Source organism: Delphinapterus leucas, chromosome 2, assembly GCF_059928025.1.
Source record: "Delphinapterus leucas isolate spDelLeu-1000000601 "Yukka" chromosome 2, BTC_Dleu_Yukka2, whole genome shotgun sequence".
NCBI classification, from domain to species: domain Eukaryota; kingdom Metazoa; phylum Chordata; class Mammalia; order Artiodactyla; family Monodontidae; genus Delphinapterus; species Delphinapterus leucas.
In genome coordinates, this window is record NC_143130.1 from 20,332,022 (window position 1) to 20,352,145 (window position 20,124).

Genomic DNA, 20,124 nt, shown 5'->3' on the forward strand with positions numbered 1-20,124 from the left:
CTAAAAAAAAAAAAACTCCCCCCACTAGGGAGCTATCTGCTCTCCCTTATTTTAAAAAAATTAAATGGATCCAATAGCCATGGATTCACATTTCAAATTCTCAATTTACAGGAGACTCTAGGAACGCACCCTTTCATCCATATTCTGATGATAGTGAAGGACGTATGATTTGCTTTGGAGATTTTTTTCCCTCTATGTCCTATGTTCTTCTCTTCTCACCACAAATTGTACTTCTGGCCTTAGTTATTATGGCATCCTGAGGATTTAAACATATACTTTTACCTTTGGCAACATTTTAAGTTTTTTTCATTAGCATAGTGCATAACTTTTGCAAAAATGAAATGCAAATATCCATCTATCTTATTCCATCATAATGTGTGAGACATAGTTCTAAACTTTTGTTTTTTGTTTTTGCGGTATGCGGGCCTCTCACTGTTGTGGCCTCTCCCATTGCGGAGCACAGGCTCCGGACGCGCAGGCTCAGCAGCCATGGCTCACGGGCCCAGCCGCTCTGCGGCATGTGGGATCTTCCCGGACCGGGGCACGAACCCGTGTCCCCTGTATCGGCAGGCAGACGCTCAACTACTGCGCCACCAGGGAAGCCCCTAAACCTTTGTTATTTTTGAAATATTTTAATTGGTAACATAAACTGTTACTCCATACTTTTTTTTTTTAAACTTTTTGGTGCTTTATGGATATCAAGCTTTTACACTTTCTTCAGTTAATATCTGAAATTTTATTGGAATGAATATAAAAGTGGAGTGAGCATAATCTAAATATAATTTTTAGGGGGTTGGTAAAATATGCCCTGTGGGTCAAAGCCACCTATTTCCATGATAAATTTCTAGTGGAATACAGGCACACTTATTCTTTTACATATTGTCTATGGCTGCTCTCATGTTCATTATCTTTCCCCTTTAAGAAAAAGTTTGCCCATCCCTCATTTAGAGGAAAAATGATTCTATCTTTATTTCCTTGCTAATCATTGACATAAATTCTATATATTTATCATATGCCATAGATAAGTGAATTTGCATGCCTACCGCGTGTCAAGCACTATGCTGGGGATATAAAGACAAAACTTTGTGTTTACTGTTTAACAATAGCTCCAAGACGGTTAATAAAAAAAAATTCTGGGAAGCCCCTAAAGGTACACCTAAGAACAAATACAGGTTTTATACTGAGGTGACACAATTCATTGATGACACTTTGACTTGGGGAAAATGTGGGTTTTCCTGAACCTTAATCATGCTATTGTTGTAGTATAAAATTGAGTCAGTGGTGCTCATAATTAGGTCCAAAGTAAAGTTTTCAAAAAATTACCCATAAAATTTATGGAAAAACATATCTGAAATTTCCACTTCGTTTTGCCAAATAAGCCTGGGGCTGAGGTTGTTCATCCCAAATCCCATTAACTCATTAACTGTTTATGATGTTTGCGAGGATGTCCCTTGAAGAACATCTCTTGCGTGTCTCTGTGGTCTCGAAGCCCTCCTGAAATGATGAGAGCAAAACCACAAATATGGTGATTTAATTCAATAAATGTTTATTGAGGGCCTACCATATGCAAAGCAATCTGCTGGTCCAGTGGGGGCTAAAAGGCTGTATGAGAGGGGGCTCCTGCCTTTCAGAAATTCAAAATTTCCCAAGCTGGGGGATGGCTAATCAGAGCATTCCATAACTTTTGGAGAAGTGTCTTGAGCGTTGAAAAAGTTACCAATGTCCTGCTGTCCCGCCAGCTCCTGATCTGTTTTTACCCCAGTTCATTTCATATATCAAGCTATTTATGGCTTTGTTTTGTTTGCTTTTTGTTTTTGCCTGCACTGTGCGGGATGCGGGATCTTATCAATATTTTCCTGACCAGGGATCGAACTCGTGCTCCCTGCAGTGGAAGCGTGGAGTCTTAACCACTGGACCGCCATGGAAGTCCCACTATTTTTGGATCAGTATCATTAAACACTGGTCTTCACAAATCTGGCTTAAATGTATGTAGGAAGACCCAAAGGGAAGTATATACATTGTATTTTCTTAAAGAGTGTACAAAGGAGATCACAACATTTGTGAGCTAGAAGGAGAAGCCTTAGAGACCATTTGAGACCTAAGCTTATGCAAGGTTCTCAAGGTTGCATCCTTTGGAAGAGGCCGTGACCCCGCCTCCTTCCTCCCCTCCTCTCCCATAGTGCACACAGCTCCCAGTTTCTTGGTGTCAGTTTTCAGCAGCTGGAAAAGAGAGATAATAGCCACCATGCAGAGTTGCCAGCTTTAGTAATTCTAGTTCCTGGAATCAAGGACAGGAAGCCTTTTAGTTATTTGCTCACCCTAACTTTGCTAGCTTCTAGTGAATAAATCATTTAACTGCCAGCTAATTACAGTATTGGAAAGTTTACATCATTCATCTTTTTATGGAACCTCTTGATGGACGATTCTGGAGATTAAAACTCTTGACAATTTCCATGATCTAAAAAAGGAAAGCTGACCTAGAGAAATACGGGACAAAAGATCAGCATTTCAGAAGTCTCAAGCAGCAATGGGATCTTACACAGTAGCCTATTTAAAGTGGTGCTGATTTGAACACTTAGATTAAGTTCCTGGAAAAAGACAGAAATGTGACTTTTGTCAGAAGCAGTGCCATTTTATTGAATGAATGATAATTTTGCACTTTCTAAGTACCATGCACTTGCTTCCAGGTAACAACCCTATGAGGCAGGTACTATTGTTATGTCACTTTACAGATGAAGAAACCGAAGAAAGTGAGGCATAGGGAAAAAGTGTCCAAGGTCCTGACAGCTGGTCAGTAGTTGAGCCAGGAACGAAACACGTCCATCCCTCGACCTGCCAGTTGACACCAGCTGAAGCCGGTCGTTTTCGTGCAATGCCTCGAAGCCCCGCTCCAGGTCCTGGCTCTCCAGTGCCGCCCGGGCCCTCCCTCCCTCCCTCCCTCCCTCCCTCCGGGTTCCGGGCGCCGCTTCTGGCCGCGCATCCGGGGGAACGGCGCCCGCACCAGACAGCCCTGGCAGCGCGCCCCCGCGGCCGGCGGGAACGCGGGAGCTGCGCGCACGTGCCGCCGGGAAGAGGCCGACCTGGCCGCCCCAAGATGGCGGCGGCCGCGGCCGCAGCGGCGTCGGTTGGCAGCGGCCCGTGAGGCGGGCGGGGCCGGTGGCGCGGAGGCGGGGTCCCGGGCGAGCCGCCCTGGGAGGCGGGGGCCGTTTCCATAGCGGCGGCAGGAGGTGTCGCGCCGGGCAACTTCCTGGTTCCAGGGCTCGGCTTCGCCGGGATCCTCTTGGAAGGGAAACAATGGGGCGGAGGGCACTGCGGTAGCCGCCGCCGCGCCGGGACCTCCTGGGCCCCCGGGACTCCCCACGCTGCCTCCGCCGACGGGACCGTCCGGAGGTAAGTTCATTTTCTCCTCTCCCCCCGCCAGAGGCCGGCGGCGGTGGGGCTCGGCGCGTTTCCTCCAGGCAGGGACTCGGAGTTGGCCCCGGGGAGCCGGACGCCGCCATTCCCGGCCCCGGGGGAGGTGGACGGAGCAGCGCTCCCCGTCCCCGCCCTCCAGGGGGACTGGCTCCGGAAACGAGCGCGGCCTGGAACCCCCTGGAACCTGGACGGCAGGGTGCTGCGGGTGTGATTGGCAGGTTGGCGGGCGCGATTGGCAGGTTGGCGGGCGCGGGGTAGGGGGCGCAGGGGGGCGTGCGGGGAGGGTTTGGCGGGGCCGGCGCGGGAGGGGACCTGCCGACCGGTGAAGGGGGTCTCTGGAAGGGTCGGGGGTCGGCCGGGTCGGGGGTCGGCCAGGTCCGCGGGGAGGGGAGACCCACAGCCTCTCCCTCCCCCCGAGCAAGTTTCGGTCCCCGGGAGACGTGTCTCCCTTGCAAGTTTCAGTTGCGTCCTCCAGAGTCCAAGTGGGCAGGACTGAGGCAAACTTCGTTCTTTTAAATTATTGCCTTCCTGCCGTGGGACTTCGTTTCGACTAGGCAAGGGGAGGATGGGGTGAATGAGGGCTTTGGAGAAGCTGGAAATCTCTGCGCCTTTGCAGAGTTTGCAAAATAGTTTGGAGTTCACAGCCGGGTGTTGGTGCGGCAGTTGTGATGCGGCAGAATTGTTACTCGCAGGTATTTTAATGCCAAGAAATGTGAAGAGTCTATGAATCCACGGGTGGAGATTTCTAGAAATTGAAGATTAAAGTCTGCCCGGCCCCCCCCCCCTTCATTTTAATCCACGGATGCTTTTTAGTCAGTAGATTTCAACCTGAGTTAAATGAGTCCCTTACGGGATTGGGAAGGAGTTTTGAATTGGGGCAATACCCAGTCATTGGAAATAAGGAGACACATAGAAAAAAAGTGGGGACATGGTCTTAAATATTTTGTTTGCTGGAAGAAAGTGATTTCAAGCCTGTATTAATTCATTTATAAATAGAAGTAAGTCTTTGGGATAGATATTTAATGTTTCGTAGCACAGAGAAGTTGGACAAAACTTTAGATATCACCCTGGCCAACTCCCTCACATGTTGAATCTATGAGAAGTTCTGTTACAGGGAAGTCAGGGTACTTTTTTCTTTTGTGCAGTCATCTTAACAAGAATCAAATTAGCCAGCATTAAATGGACAGTGGTTTATTTGCTTTTATTTCTCACTCTGTCAGACCCGAAAATTAAGAAAAACGTTTCTGAGCTTGCTGTTTTTTTTATAGTAAAGTCTGTAGACATAGTCTAGTTTATTACTTAAAGTGGATGTTGTTGACCTATGTTATATTCCACATAGGTAACTGAAATATGTCAAAATATGAGAAAAAAGCTACACTAATAAAGGTATAAATTAATTTAAAAAGGAAAACCAGAGCCTTAATTCCAAGTACAGATATTCTGAGTTAACAGAAATTCCTTTGCTGATTACCTATTTAAAGAATCACTGAGGTGTCACAAGGGCATTCAAAGAAGCATCATTTCCCAAACATTAAGAACTTGGGCCCTGAGTCTTGCTGTTGGTGCCTACTTACTGTTTTTAGCTAGTCTGTTTGACTCTCTGGCATCCTTGTTTCTGGTGAGAATAGCTCATTACCAGTTGTAACATTGTTTTGACATGAAATAGCTCCTCTGGAGGACAGCTGCCATTGGTTAAACAAGCCAGTAAGTAGAAGTGTCGGCTTTGGCACCATCTGTTTTTTTTAAACATCTTTATTGGAGTATAATTGCTTTACAATGGTGTGTTAGTTTCTACTGTATAAAAAAGTGAATCAACTATACATATACATATATCCCCATATCTTGGCACCATCTGTTAATTGGCTGGTCATCCTTGGGAACCAAGACAACTTCCTGGCATGGCAGATCCAAGTTGGACTTACAGTGCCAGGCAGAGGTTGTGTGTCAGGCTTTGACTTCATGTTGCATCTCTCTCAGGTTACTGTTACCTTTGTAGCTAGTGAAGATGGGTGAAAAAGAGGCCAGTAAATTTAAGCTAGTGGCAAGCTGAAATGAAACAAAATTACTTTGATTTGTAAATGCCAGGAATGTTAAGGCAGTTTGAAGCTGGCAGAAAAACTTAGCCACAATACCAAAACTTTAGGAATTGCTGCTTCAGTTAGAAAGTGGCAAGTGATTACATTTTCTGGTTTATGTTTGCAATTTCACTTCAACCATCCTTGTTTCGCTTTAGCACAATGGTATTGTTACACCAACAATCCTCAGACCATTTATTACCAGAAAGGTATACTTCGTCCCTTCAGTGTGATTTTTGAAAGGCATATTGCATTGTTAGATATGATTTCCTTATATTTAGTGTCTCATTTTTTTTCCTTTAGAAAGTGTCTCAATTTTTACAGTGGAAGTCAATACAAAAATAATATACATTTGAAAGAAATCTGACTTCTAGCACACTTCCTTATAGTACATGGGCATTAGAGCACGGGAATTAGAGTCACAAACTTGGAGTCTCAGCTGGTCTCTGCCATTTCCAGGTTATGGTATTTCATGCAGATAACTTAATTTTTTAAAGCTTGTTTCTTTGTAAAATCCGGGGAGGGGATCATAAATTCACACTTGTTTGTTTATTCAACAAATATTTTTTGAGTGCCTTATTGTACCCATGACCTTGTGTTAGGTACCTTGTTTTCAACAACAGGAGGGATCAGTCCTTTGAAGTAAAGTACAGGGAGCTATAAAACCTGTCACCAGGGAACCTAACTTGATTGGGAGTGGCAGGGCAAGCTGTCCTGAGGAAGTGGCTGGTAAGACCTGAAGGATGAGGAGAAGATGGCAGGTGGAAAGGGCAAGTGGGAGGGTGGGACGCTTTGAGTATGAGAGAGAGCGCGTACACGGTCCCTGAAGAGAATGCTTGTGTGTTAGTTCCCTCTGTGGCACATACACCACCACCGTTAGTTGTGGAGGGAAGGTAGGCTCTTGGCCCCGTGCTCGCATCATCTGAACCAGGTGAGAACAAAGGTGGCTCAGCCTTTGTAGAAAGGGAGTTAGTCGAGACGACTCTCACCTCGCTAGACTGGAGATGAGTCTGCACACTTTGTGTCTCCTTTCATAACTCTGGCACCGGTTACTTGATAGTTCTTATATCTGTTAAGTGGTAAATAAAAGGTTCTTTGATTTCTTTAGCGAGATGCTGTATAATATGAGTGTAGTGTTTTGATTTAATTTTGATAGTATTTTCCCTTGGAAGAGCTTAGACGCCCCCTTATTTAAAATATCTCCTCACAAAATGCAAGTAGCAATCCACTGTAAAATTTTTTTAAAAAATTAGTAAGTGGCAGGTAATTTCATTTGCTTATAGGACGCTCAAGAGTGACTCTGGAGTTTCATATCTTGTTTGGTTAAGTATCTTTGGCTCTAAAGAGATTAGTTATTCTCTGATAGAGGTATATGTTGCACCTGTGTCTTGCTGACATTGATACTAGTGTAGAAAAAGTTTTAATTTTATCCTGGGATTTCCCTTCACTGAATTAACAAGTGAATTAAAAAATATTAGAGCAATGTTTTTCATGAAATAAGTGAAAGAATATCATTTTAAGCTTCTTACTACATTAATTTTGGTTAGTACTATTATATAGATCAGTAATGGCAAATTAATATTTTATTGCGGAATTAATGCAGCATTTTTAAGCCAGTTGGTTCTCTGGATTTTTTGTTCCTGTTTCTTTTTGTTTGGCTTTTGGATGTTTTAATGATTGTTAGCATATCTGCAGTTACATAAGAAAAGATAAGGTGAAATAAGACTTTGAAAAGTCAGTGACAATGGAAAAAAATGGAATAGATGTGGAGGTTAAAATTTACAAAGTTTAGGTATGTGAGTGGGGGCTAGATATTTCTGTGTATTTTGCTGATGGCTCTTATAGAAATGAATTGGCAGATAACTTGATATTAATGGTTAAAAATTAAGCATCTCACCTGTTCCATGTTCCTTTTCTCTTTCTAGGTTTGTTTTGGATTGATTTAAAAAAATAATTATTCCATTTCCTCCTTTTTTATTAGCTTGGGATTATATATTCTTTTACTCTTTTAGTATTTGCCTAAGAAACTCTAATCTTTTCTCTACTTATCAAAGTGTAGCATTAATTGAGACTTTCACCTTTTTTCCAGATAATGTTAAGGCCTTTAAAAACATGTAAGTCAATTTCTTTCCTATTTTTTAAACCTATTTCATTGTTATCATGTTTTTAAATGCATATATGTATTATACCCCAAGGACCTATTTCTGTTGTTTTGTACCATTATTATTCAGTTAGACTTAACTGCCTTTCTTTTCCTTTATTCCTTCTTGTGATACTGACCTTCCTTCTGAAACAATTTTCCATCTGCCTGCAGAATACCCTTTAGTATTTTCTTTAGAGTGGATTTAGTGTTTAAAAAATTTCAGTCTCTTAGTTTGTCTGAGAATGTTTTTATTTCACGTACATTCTTGAAAGATACATTTTGCTAGGTATAGAATTCTGGATTGGAGATACATACATACGTATATTTGTATATTAGTTCTTTGAAGAAGAGATTATTCTATAATCCTTGTTTCTATTGAGAAGCAGCTGCAGTTTATCACTTTGTTGGTAATTTGTTTCTTTCTCAGGCTATTTTTAAGATTTTCTTTTTGTCTTTCAGATTTTATTTCAGATGATGTCCTCTCCCTCCCCCGCCCCTCACCCCCCCCCCCCTTCCTTTTCTTGCTTGGGCGTATACCTGTTAATGCTGTTACCTGATGTCTTTCATCAGTCTTGGGTAGTTTTTAGCTGTCATCTCTTAAAATATTGCTTCTCCCCATTTCGCATGCTTAATCTTTCTGGGACTTCGGTTCCAGTGTTAGGTCTCACTGACTCCACTGTGTATTTCACCTGTCTTCTAGGTTTTCTATTTTTTTCTTTTTTTCTGGACATTTTCTTCTGGCCTATCTTCCAGTTTACTAAGTTAGTCTTCATCTCTGTCTAATTTGGTCTTAAATGTGTTCATTCTCTGGGTTCTTAATTTTGGTTATTGTGTTTTTCATTCTAGAATATCAGTTTGGTTCTTTTTAAAATCTGCTATGCTGCTTTTATAGTTACTAATTCCCTATCAAAATGTTCAAGCTTTGCATATATCTCTGTGGACAGAGTAAGCATGTAACTCTGTCCCAGAGTTCTGCAGGTTTTTTCTGTCGTCTGGTATTTCTCAAGGAGTCTCATCTCCTTGTATGCCTGCTTATCTTTGTGTACTGTTCATTGTATTTGAAAAATTATTTCTAGAAGTAATTATAGATTTAGATAAGGATTTTTCTGTTGCTTTTGCCAGGCACTTAGGATCACCTCGATCCAAATTGAGATTTTTTTTTAGCGTCTGTGCAAAGGCTGGTTTAGTTTACTTTTGTGTTATTCTTTCTTCTGGAATTCAGCTTTTTGAAGTCTTATTCCAAAGCACGGGATGGCTCCCTTGGTGGCTCTTGTACTCTGACATGTTGTCTTCCTAGGTTGCAAGGCTGCCTAAGTGCATTTTAGCCTCTCAGGCACCTCCCTTGATTGGGCAAACATTTCCGGGAGGAAAGAAGCCCCAGGGTACCGTGGTCCCCATTTTGGATTCCTCTTCTTAGACTGTGGCTGGTAATTCCTCATTATCTTGTTAGCTCTTTGATCGCCCCACCCCTCCCCACCTTTTAAAAATTAAGGTGTAATATACATATAATAATATGCACTAATCTTAAATGTATACCCTGAAGAATTTTTATAAATGTAATTAAGTATATAATCACACCCAGTGTAACGTATAGAATATTTTTGCCACCCAGTAGGCTCTGTCACACTCCTTCCCAATCCATGCCACCTTCCTCCCTTACCTCAAGTAACAGTTACTCAGTTTTCTCTCACCATAGAAGTTTTCTAGTTTTTCGTCAAAATGGTATCATACAATATGTACTCTCTTGTCTGGCTTGTTTCATTCAACATTGTATTTTATCAGTGAGATTCAGCTATGTTGTTGCAAGTGGCAGTAGTGTTTCTTTTTTATTGCTCTGCACTTTTTCTAGTTTACTGTGGCTTCAAAAAAAATTGCTTCAAAACTCAGTGACTTAAACAATGACAACATTTATGTTTGTCACAAAACTGCAGTTTGGGCAACGCTTGTCTCTGCTTCATTTAGTTTCAAGTAGGGCGGCTCGAAGGCTGGGCCTAACGTTATTTGAACGTTTGCTCCCACAGCTGGTGGTTGATGATAGAGCATCTTAGGTGGCCTGAGTTTGTCACTGGGTGGTGGCCGGTTGCCAGGGCGGTCGTCCTGCACAGGCAGCCTGGGGAGGGGGGGGTGTGGAGAGCCAGATGGACGCTAGGTCACCTGTTAGGAACCGACCCAGGTTTAGAGAGAGCAGAAACCTGTTGATGAGAGATGCAAGGTTCTGGAACAACATGTGAGTCGAGAAGTATTACAGTGACTGTTATTGGAAAATACTGTCTGTCATAGTAGTAACCTAACATACGAATGTATCACAATTTATTTCTCCATTCTACTTTTAATAGGCATTTGCATTATTTCCAGTTTTGGGCTGTTATAATAAACCTGCTATGAACATTCTTATACATGTATTTTGTTGGACATATGGACTCCTTTCTTTTGGAAGTATCCCTAGAAATGGAATTGTTGAGTAATAGGTAGATAAATATTTAGCTCTTGGAGTTACTGCCAGTTTTTCAAAGTTGTACCAATTTTTACCCTCTGATATTTTTAATAATTAAAAAATATACTTTATATATACATTTATATATATATATTTTTTGGTCTAGGTTTTTGTCTTTAAGGTTGATGTGTAATATGTGGTTTAGTTTTGTCGGAAATGCAGGTCACTTATTTTGTCTTTTATGTAACTTTCATGTGTTTGTGTTTTACTTTCCCAGCTGATGGTTAGTTATTGGAAAATAGAGGCTAAGTAGAATAACGTGGTTGTGAAGTAATAGACTCATTTTGAAAGCAGCATTTTAGAATGTGTATTCAAATTAGTTACCATTAGTAGACTACATTAGTTGCTGAAGAGAAATTTCTTTTTAGAAATTGCTTTTTAGAGATATGAAACCCTATTCATCATCAATTTATATCACATTTTATTATCAGTTTGAATTCTAAGCTCCTTCACCAGACTTGCTTGGGAAATATTTTTCTTTTCTTTTCTTTCTTTTTTTTTTTTTTAAGAAATATGCCCTTCCAGACATTTCACTATTTAAAAAAAATTTATTTTTATTAATTTTTGGCTGCGTTGGGTCTTCGTTGCTGCGCGCAGGGGCTACTCTTCGTTGCGGTGTGCGGGCTACTCATTGCAGTGGCGTCTCTTGTTGCAGGGCACAGGCTCTAGGCGCGCTGGCTTCAGCAGTTGTGGATTGCGGGCTCCAGAGCACAGGCTCAGTAGTTGTGGTGCACAGGCTTAGTTGCTCCACGGCATGTGGGATCTTCCCAGACCAGGGCTTGAACCCATGTCCCCTGCATTGGCAGGCAGACTCTTAACCACTGCGCCACCAGGGAAGCCCAATATTTTTCTTTTACAAAAACTTTTTCCTACAAAGTTGATGATCTGCCATCACTGAGGATTGCCAAAAGAATATCATCTGGAGTCTCCCTTTGAATTTAGGATTACCTTTGATTACTTCACTGTTAGTAGTCATTTTGACTTTCTTCCAAGTGCCCTTTGAATCTGCCATCCCCCTCCCTTTTTAAAACATAACCAACATTTTAGACCAGTTTTTTCCAGCTCATACTTGGTTTATTGCAATAATTTATTAATTGAGTCTACTTACAATGCTGAGGAAGTCAGAACCTTTCTTAGTTATCCATTGATCTAAAATTAGTTTTTAGGTCACAAACCTTACAGTGCTAGAAAGAGAACTTAAAAATTATGTTTCAATTCCTTTATTTTATAATAAGACCAAAAATGGATCCATGCTCATGCATGTGTCAAATATATGAGATATTTAGTTTATGAAAGCATTTTTTTTGTCATGCATAATCCCTTGACAATCTTGAGTGGTAGCCAGGTTGAAAAAGCTAACTTCTCATTTTATGGATAAAGGAACCAAGGCTCAGAGAAGTCAAGTGACTTGATCTACATTCCTAGAGCTGGTTAATGGCAGAGCTGGACCACTTTCATCTTGGACTTGCTGTATGTTGAGTGATTTTCTTACATTCTGCCATCAGCTTGCTGAATTCCAATTTTATTGACATCTTACATGAATTTTCCTCTTTTTACCTGTATACATTTACATTTTTTTGCCCATACATTTACTCATTTTAACTCAGCATAGGGCCTTTGCATGAGCTGAAGCCCTTGACTCCCATCTTCTTTAGGACTTTTGTCCTGACTATGTTCTGTTAACGGCAGGGTGGCTGGGATCAGGTTTGTCTCCATTGCTGTATCTCAAGCCCTTTGAGAAGTTTTTACATGTTGTAGAGCTGAATTAGTATTTATTGAATGGATGGATGGATACATTCTTGTGTTTAGAATCCAACTAGATGTAAATTCCTTAAAGTTGGGCCTGGAATCCTGTCTACGTTTTAGTCCTCATAGTGTCTGCAGCAGTGCTTATATTATACTTAGCTGTATGTAATTTTTAATTGACTTTTTAAATGAAGCCAGGCCCCTGAAAATCAGAGATACTGTACCCTTCATTCTAGCTTTTATCTGTAGACCTCAGGCATTACGCTTAGTTCTGGTAGGATGTATCAAGTACGTTAGGCAAATGTGACATGTAAGCAAATTATAAGCTGCTTTTGAAAGGCCCTGCGTCTCTGTAACTGAGATAGGAAAGGAAGCCTTGGGAAGGACATTTGTTTTCCTGAATACCTAGAAGTTGACGCGTTGACCAGTGTAAAGCTACTAGAATTCGATAAGTCCTTCTGGAAACCTAACTTAAATTCTACCTGTAGAGGGGGAAATCAGACCTGGTTCTTATCTGATGCTTCATTAACATACACGTGTAAACAAGCCTAGGAAACCGAAGGATTTCTCATTTTGCCCATCTCCTTCTCTGATCTTATTAGCAGGAAGTACTTTGTTGATTGAGTGAATGGGGTAAATAAACCTTCTACTCTAGCTGTGATAGAAGATTTGCTTTACTTCTCTTGAGCAGGGAAAATACTGAAAGCCATGGGAATTCAGCACTGTGTTTCAGGGGGTGTAAACTGCAGAAAGAACATTCTTTATAGAAAGCTCAAGAATTGTGAAAGTACAGTGGTGAGACCATCCATGTCAATGAATAATGACTTTAAATATTAACTAAAGTTTTCTTTATCTGGCATGAGAAGACATTACCCTGGAATCTGCCCTGACATATTTATTTGAACTAATGAACTGTGCATCTGAATTAAGAAGGGAAGGTACTAGAATTGCTAGGATGTGAGTTCCACGAGGATGGGGTATTTGTTTTGTTCGTGGCTGTGTATGCAGAGCCTAGAACACTGTCTGGCTCGTAATAGCTGCTCAGTAAATATTTATTGAATGAATAGTAAATTTTTATATTATCTGTTCATTTTAAATTTAAAAATTGAACATTAATCACTTTAAGTATTGGTTTATAAGCCTTTGGGGAAATACATTTAAGTTGGTTGAGGCATCATTTCTGATACTTCTTGCTGATTGTGAGAAAGTGGCACAAAGCACATTGGAGAGCATTCATTCACTCACTGTCATTAAATTTCTTTGCGATGTTTTTTAAATGGATGCATGAGACTCCATTACATATAAATTAACAATTCATTTAGTCAGTCCCTTATTATTGCACATTTAAGTTGTTTATACTTTTTTTTTCTGTTACAAATAATGCTTCAATTAAGACAATTTTCTTAAGCTTTTTCTTGGGATGGTAGTTCAATGTATGGCAATTCAGCAAAACAGGATCTAGGAATTTCTACTAGAAAATGAACTTGTATTATACAGCTGTGAAGGTGAGATCAGAATCTTCATTGATCAGATAGCTGAGAGCAGATGCACAAATGACACAGCTCTTTGGGAAGGCTAGCTGCTTCTACGTTTGGATAATATATAATCATCAGTCTTTTCATGTAAATTCCCTCTTGCATTTTATAGTGGACCTGGCTATCACTTGTATTTGTCTCTTTCTCTTAAAGAATAAGTGAGTCAGGGCTTCCCTGGTGGCACAGTGTTAAGAATCTGCCTGCCAAGGCAGGGGACACGGATTTGAGCCCTGGTCCGGGAAGTTCCCACATGCCGCGGAGCAACTAAGCCCGTGTGCTGTAACTACTGAGCCTGTGCTCTAGAGCCTGCGAGCCACAACTACTGAAGCCCACGTGCCACAACTACTGAAGCCTACGCACCTAGAGCCCGTGCTCCGCAACAAGAGAAGCCACTGCAATGAGAAGCCCACACACCGCAACGAAGAGTAGCGCCCACTCGCCATAACTAGAGGAAGGCCATACGCAGCAATGAAGACCCAATGTAGCCAAAAATAAATAAAATAAAAAATAAATAAATTAATTAAAAAAAATGAATGTGAGTCACTACAACTCTTTCCGCCTCTTAATTATGGCTTAAAGATTATAAATGCATTTAACTCTTTTATACATGTGATTACTTAACATATGTTGTCATTTTTATTTATAATCATTTCATTTCTGAATTTTGTTGGAAAAGTTTTGCTTTTTCATATTAAAATATATATTCATACAAAGGACTATATGTAATGTTACGTAAGGTCTAATAGAATGATATTTGTACTGTCCCCTCCCTCAGGTTAAGTGGTAGAATGCTAGCACTACCCTCTTGGCTCACACCTCCCTACAACTCCTCTTCTATCTTACTCCTGTCCCCAGAAACTCTGGGATCTAGCATTCTCTTGCTTTTCTTCTTTTTTTTTTTTTTTTTTTTTTTGCGGTACGTGGGCCTCTCACTACTGTGGCCTCTCCCGTTGCGGAGCACAGGCTCCGGATGCGCAGGCTCAGCGGCCATGGCTCACGAGCAGCCCAGCCGCTCTGCGGCATGTGGGATCTTCCTGGACCGGGGCATGAGCCCGTGTCCCCCGCATCGGCAGGCAGACTCTCAACCACTGCGCCACCAGGGAAGCCCCACCCTCTTTTTTTAAAAAATCGTGAATTATATACTTATTTCTGTTGTATCTTGCTTATTATCCTTAGTTTTACAATTTGAACTTGTTTTTATGGTAACTTTATCTGTGGAAATTCTTACGAGACCTGGGTTAAGAGTGCTTTCTCCCAGAGAAGAATTGCAACTGAGGACACTGTCAACCCAGGGCCACTTAATTTCTAGGCTTGAGATTTTCACAATGTACAAATAGCATGGATTTGAACTTGATACCCGTGTGAAGGTTGGTTTTGGTTGCAAACTTCCAGGGAATATTCCCCTTCTCCCAAAACACCAATAAGCCTAGACGCAGGGGAGAATTTTTCTCTAGTCTCCGTTTGCGGTAGATTGTTTTTTCATAGTTTATTCTTTTTTATTGAAGATTTAGTTCTTCAGGGACCAGGCTTTAAGTGCTTATCTTTAGTCTGACTTCCCATATTGTGTAGTATGAAGCTTTTGCTTTGTCCCATGCATGACTGTTAACACTGAAAGCTCTTCAGCATTATCCAATAGAATTTTCCATGATAATGGAAATATTATATATCTGTGCTAATATGATAGCCAGTAGTCACCTTTGAAATATGGCTAGTGTGACAAAGGAACTGAATTTTAAATTTTAGATGCTTTAAATTAATTTAAAATTAAAAAGCTACATGTGGCTAGTGGCTCAGTATTGGACAGTATAGCTTGGTTATGGGGGATTATCAGTGCCTCTAGAGCAGTTGCTGGCATCATTGCCCACCTTCCACTCTCTATTTGTGCTCCTGTTTACTTTTTTGGTCTCTGAGGACATCCCTTAGTTGCTTGTGAGCTTTGCTATGCATTCAAAAGGATAATTCTTATATTTTTATCAAGCATTTTTAGGTGTCATGTAGCAAAAGGGTTCTCAAGCCGTTTGGACACAAGAATTGCAGAAAGGGAAGTCTCTTACAGCTTTATTTTATTAGTTAGTGAAGTACTTATCTTTTTTTTTTTTTAAAGAAGATGTTGGGGGTAGGAGTTAATTTATTTATTTATTTTTGCTGTGTTGGGTCTTCATTTCTGTGCGAGGGCTTTCTCTAGTTGTGGCAAGCGGGGACCACTCTTCATCGCGGTGTGCGGGCCTCTCACTATTGCGGCCTCTCCTGCTGCGGAGCAGAGGCTCCAGACGCGCAGGCTCAGTAGTTGTGGCTCACGAGCCTAGCCGCTCCGCGGCACACAGAATCCTCCCAGACCAGGACTCGAACCTGTGTCCCGTGCATTAGCAGGCAGACTCTCAACCACTGCGCCACCAGGGAAGCCCTGAAGTACTTATCTTGAATGATAAACATTGGAAAGTTCATAGCAGAGTGGTGGGAATTCTTTAAATAGAAACTGACCATGAAATTAAAAATTATGAGAAAGAATTAATTAAATAATTACTTTGTCCTTATTCTACAAAATTTTTAAAGATGCTAAAAGATAAAAATAGAACTGTGGGTAAAGTTTTTAAAGTCTTACACATAATCTTCAGCTTCTTGGTGTCAGTAAGTGTTTTATGTATACAAGAGTGCATGAATGAAAAAGTATACACGTATTTAGAAGGAAAAATATTTTGAAAATGGATGAAAATACACCAAATGAGTTTAAGAGATCTAGTGAATGGTGGTATTGGGGGAACAGCTAAATCCTCCTGGATTTAGCAGGAGCGTGTGTTAGTAATTTAGTTGTAGGGATTTTTTAAAAAATCTAAATAATGAGTCCTAGCTATTTCTCACGTAGACACTTCTTTTTCTCTTATAGCCAAATATTAGAAACATGCAGTTGGTTTTTAATATTTATGAATTAAAAAGTCTAAATTCTTTGTAATTTCTGTTACTTCAGGATTTGCTTACCCTTTCGAAACCATAGGTAACTGATTCTTTTTTTACGTTTGTATTTCTTATTGTAGTAAAATACACATAAGATTTACCATTTTAACTATTTTAAAGTGTACAGTTCAGGCACATTAAGTACATTCACATTAATGTACAGCCATCACCATTCATCTCCAGAACTTTTTTCATCTTCCCAAAATGAAACTCTTCGCCCATTAAACACTAACTCCCCATTTTCTGTTCCTCCAGCCCCTGGCAACCACCATTCTACTTTCTGTCTGTGTGAATTTGACTTCTCTAGGTCCCTCATACATGTGAAATCATAGAGTACTTGTCCTATTATGACTGGCTTATTTCACTTAGCATAATATCTTCAAGATTAAATTTGATTTTTTAAAATTATAATTTGTGATGAGATTAAAAATGGAGATTACATTAGCTTTTAGTAGAGATTGGGAATCTTTGTGTATTTTCTTTGTAGAAGTTATTGTACAATGAAATAAATTAATGTTAATTTGATCTCCAGACAGAATATTATTAGAAACAATAGAATGTGCTACTGTATGTTGCGGTTTATAATTCTATTAAATTTAAGTTTTAAAATAATTTAAAAGTGGGACTGTTGAGCTAGTTTTAGAATAGATGATCTGGTGTTATAAAACCAGAAATCCTTTTAAATACTTCCATAGTTTTTAACTGACTAAAAGTGACAGGAGGGACTTCTCTGGTGGCACAGTGGATAAGACTCTGCACTCCCAATGCAGGGGGCCCGGGTTTGATTCCTGGTCGGGGAACTAGATCCCACATGCGTGGCCATGTGCTGCAACTAAGGAGCCGGCAAGCTGCAACTAAGGAGCCTGTGAGTCGCAACTAAGGAGCACGCCTGCTGCAATCAAGACCCAGCGCAACCAAATAAATAAAATAAAATAAATAAAAATAAATATTAAAAAAGTGGGCTTCCCTGGTGGCGCAGTGGTTGAGAGTCTGCCTGCCGATGCAGGGAACGAGGGTTCATGCCCTGGTCCGGGAGGATCCCACATGCCGCGGAGTGGCTGGGCCCGTGGGCCATGGCCGCTGAGCCTGCGCGTCTGGGGCCTGTGTGCTCCACAGTGGGAGAGGCCACAGCAGTGAGAGGCCCACGTACCGCAAAAAAAAGAAACCCAAAAAACAAAAACAAACAAACAAAAAAAGTGACAGGAATTATTTTTAGGTCATGTTTAGTGCCTGCAGTAAAGAAAAGGATATGGTGGAGTTTCTTTCCTTTAGCTGGTCCTTGAGTTCCCTGTCAGGATGGGTGTCAGCAGGCCTAAGGAGGCCTGCTGTAGCCTTACCACTTGTGCATATCAAGTGTTATCACAAAATTGGAGGAGCCACTTGAAAGAACCCATAGTAGGTTAGCATGAGGATAAATTCTTTGCTGAAAATAAACAGCAGTGGCTCAAGTTTCTGGAAAGTGCGTTGAAAGGCCAGATTTTGCAGAAGTATCCCAATAATGCCTTTTATGTGAAACTCTGGATTTAAGACAGACTCTTTCCCTCTTAGACGGTGTGAAAAACAACAAGTAAGATTTTTCTTCTTTCTTCTTCGTATGTCCAGGTTGGTAGCATTTTGAGGAGGAGAAAGGGAATCTGAAAGTTTTATCATTTGTGCTTCTGAACTGCCTCATTGCTGAAAAGAATTGGTAACCACCTACTTGGGGATGGAGGGTCTGCATTTCAAAGCTGTGATTAGTATAAAGAATCTTGAACATAGGACTTCAGTTATAAGTAATTTAAAAATATGTTTTCTAAGAACTACTCCGTGACATTAATTCCAACTCATGCATTGTTGCATATTTGTCAAGTACATTTACCACCTCAGATAGTAAGTAAGGCTAAAAATCCAGTGTTTATAAGTTTTATTATCCTGGTTTTTTGAGGTTACTATTTTTAGTGCTGAGAAAACTAATATCTGAGGAACTTCAATCCTTGAATAAGTTTTTATTTGGCAGTTTGTAACTGTGGGTAGGAGGGGTGCATGACTTAGTACAAAGTGCTTTGATGTTGCCATGTAGGAATTTTAAATTAAGATAAAAAACTTGATATAAGCATGAACAAAGAGAGAAGTCCCTGGGCAGAGAGAGGACCTGTGAGCGAGCTGTGCGTGAGCTCCCGGGGCCCCTGTGAGCAGGTAGTCTCCTCTGTGTCTCTGTGACACAGGGCCCTCGTCCTCGGCCACCTGTCAGTTCGCTCCTCGGGGCAGCGTGCACCACCTCCTAGTCTCCTGGCCGGGAAACAAGTCTAATAGACTTGGCGAAGCACCAGGAAGAAAGTGTATTCATTGTGAGAACCTTTTGTCACATGGATTATGTGTTGTTTTAGAATTTTCCCTACAGCTTCTCATTTTCTTTGGGATAATTGGGTTATCTGGAAATGGAAATCATTTAATAGTAGCCACTGCAAGACGAAGAGGAGGGCGTGTGGGGTGGGGGCCAGGTGATTATGCGGTAACTCATCGGAGATAGGCCACTACTAATTACAGCGTGTGGACCCTGCTGGGCGTCCAGAATTTCCATTCGGTGAATTTATCCTTCTTTTGTATATTACACAGTATGAGTAGAGATGTTTTATAGATGGGGCAAGCATTATTTCTTCAAAAAATGGTTCCTGAACTGAAATCTGTTTCAGAAGCAGAGGTCCTTAGTATTATGCTGTTTTCTTAATTGATCTAGAAAGTAATCACCGCTTCTGGTGATTACGAGAAGTAGCTTATCAGTTTATGAAGGCAGCTACACATGACTTAGCACAAATGTTAATTTTGTATCAAATCTGATGTTACCTTGTTTGGAATTTCATGTATTAGGTTTGGGGAGGCATTTGTGCATCCGTGGTTATGTTTAAATGTAGCATTAGTATTACTTTATGCCTCATTTTCTTTAATATATTATCAGGAGAAGAAGATTTATAATGGAAATCTTCGGAAAGCGTTAAGTTTGTATTTATAATAATGCAGGGTGATGCTTTACGTTATACTCAAAAGAACCAAATACAAAATTTTGTATGTAGTATTTATAAAGTGTATTTTTAAAATATGTACAGAAAGTTCCTGGAAAGGAGATATGCCCCACATGATTGGGTAGATGTAGTGGCATTGTACTGTGAGAGAATTTTTTTCTTTCTACTTTGCTGCTGTTTCCAGCTTTTTAAAACAATGAAACCATATTACTTTTATAGTGAGGAAACTGCCCATTATAAGGGAAAGTCCATAGCAATCACTTTGGTAATCTTTATTTGATGGTGTATATAAATCACCTGTGTGCAGTCAGAGTACATTTAGCTGGTGTGATATGCTTAATTTACCCCAAATGGAGTGCTTTCTTCCTATGACTTCTTTATGTGGGGGTGGGATGGGGAGGGACTGAAGACAAAGGGCACCTGTTACTAAGTTTCTGTGTGGCCTAACTCCTTTAGACATACTATTTGCTTTTGAGGTAATGGCTTACTGAAAAAGGAAAATAGGAGCAGAATCATGATATTCCAAAGATTGGTAATTTTTTATATTTAGATGACGTCATGGGGTTCTTATAGAAATAGAAAATTTTTGTAAGTAAATTATTTTTATTTCCTTTTAGAAAACTTTAAACACTGACCTTTAGAAAATATGATTTCTTTCTCTTTGTTTTCTGACCAGGACATGTATTCCTCTGAGAAACGTTGGACAGCAGATTTGGGTGTAGTGCCTGATCGGGACCACGTACAAAGACATCTCCAGTCATGGGTA

At 40.5% G+C, this 20,124-nt stretch overlaps 1 protein-coding gene and 1 pseudogene across 10 annotated transcripts in view; one reads left to right on the top strand and one right to left on the bottom strand.

The window, feature by feature from the left end:
• The window catches only part of USP6NL (USP6 N-terminal like), a 208,228-nt gene that overhangs the window by 41,791 nt on the left and 146,313 nt on the right, over nt 1-20,124 (top strand). For 4 of the 10 annotated variants that reach the window (XM_089906503.1, XM_089906511.1, XM_089906513.1 and 1 more), the window contains exons 1-2: nt 3,221-3,390; nt 20,035-20,121. Coding sequence is in view for 2 of the 10 variants with exons in the window: in XM_089906508.1 (XP_089762634.1) it covers nt 20,118-20,121 (4 nt within the window). In the remaining 8 variants the exon portion in view is untranslated. Of the gene's footprint in view, nt 1-3,218; nt 3,391-3,422; nt 3,633-5,110; nt 6,421-20,034; nt 20,122-20,124 lie in introns of those variants that run through there. The other 6 variants (XM_022580293.3, XM_089906509.1, XM_089906504.1 and 3 more) reach the window with 4 other exon arrangements.
• Nucleotides 1,823-4,599, bottom strand: LOC149749962 (uncharacterized; annotated as a pseudogene).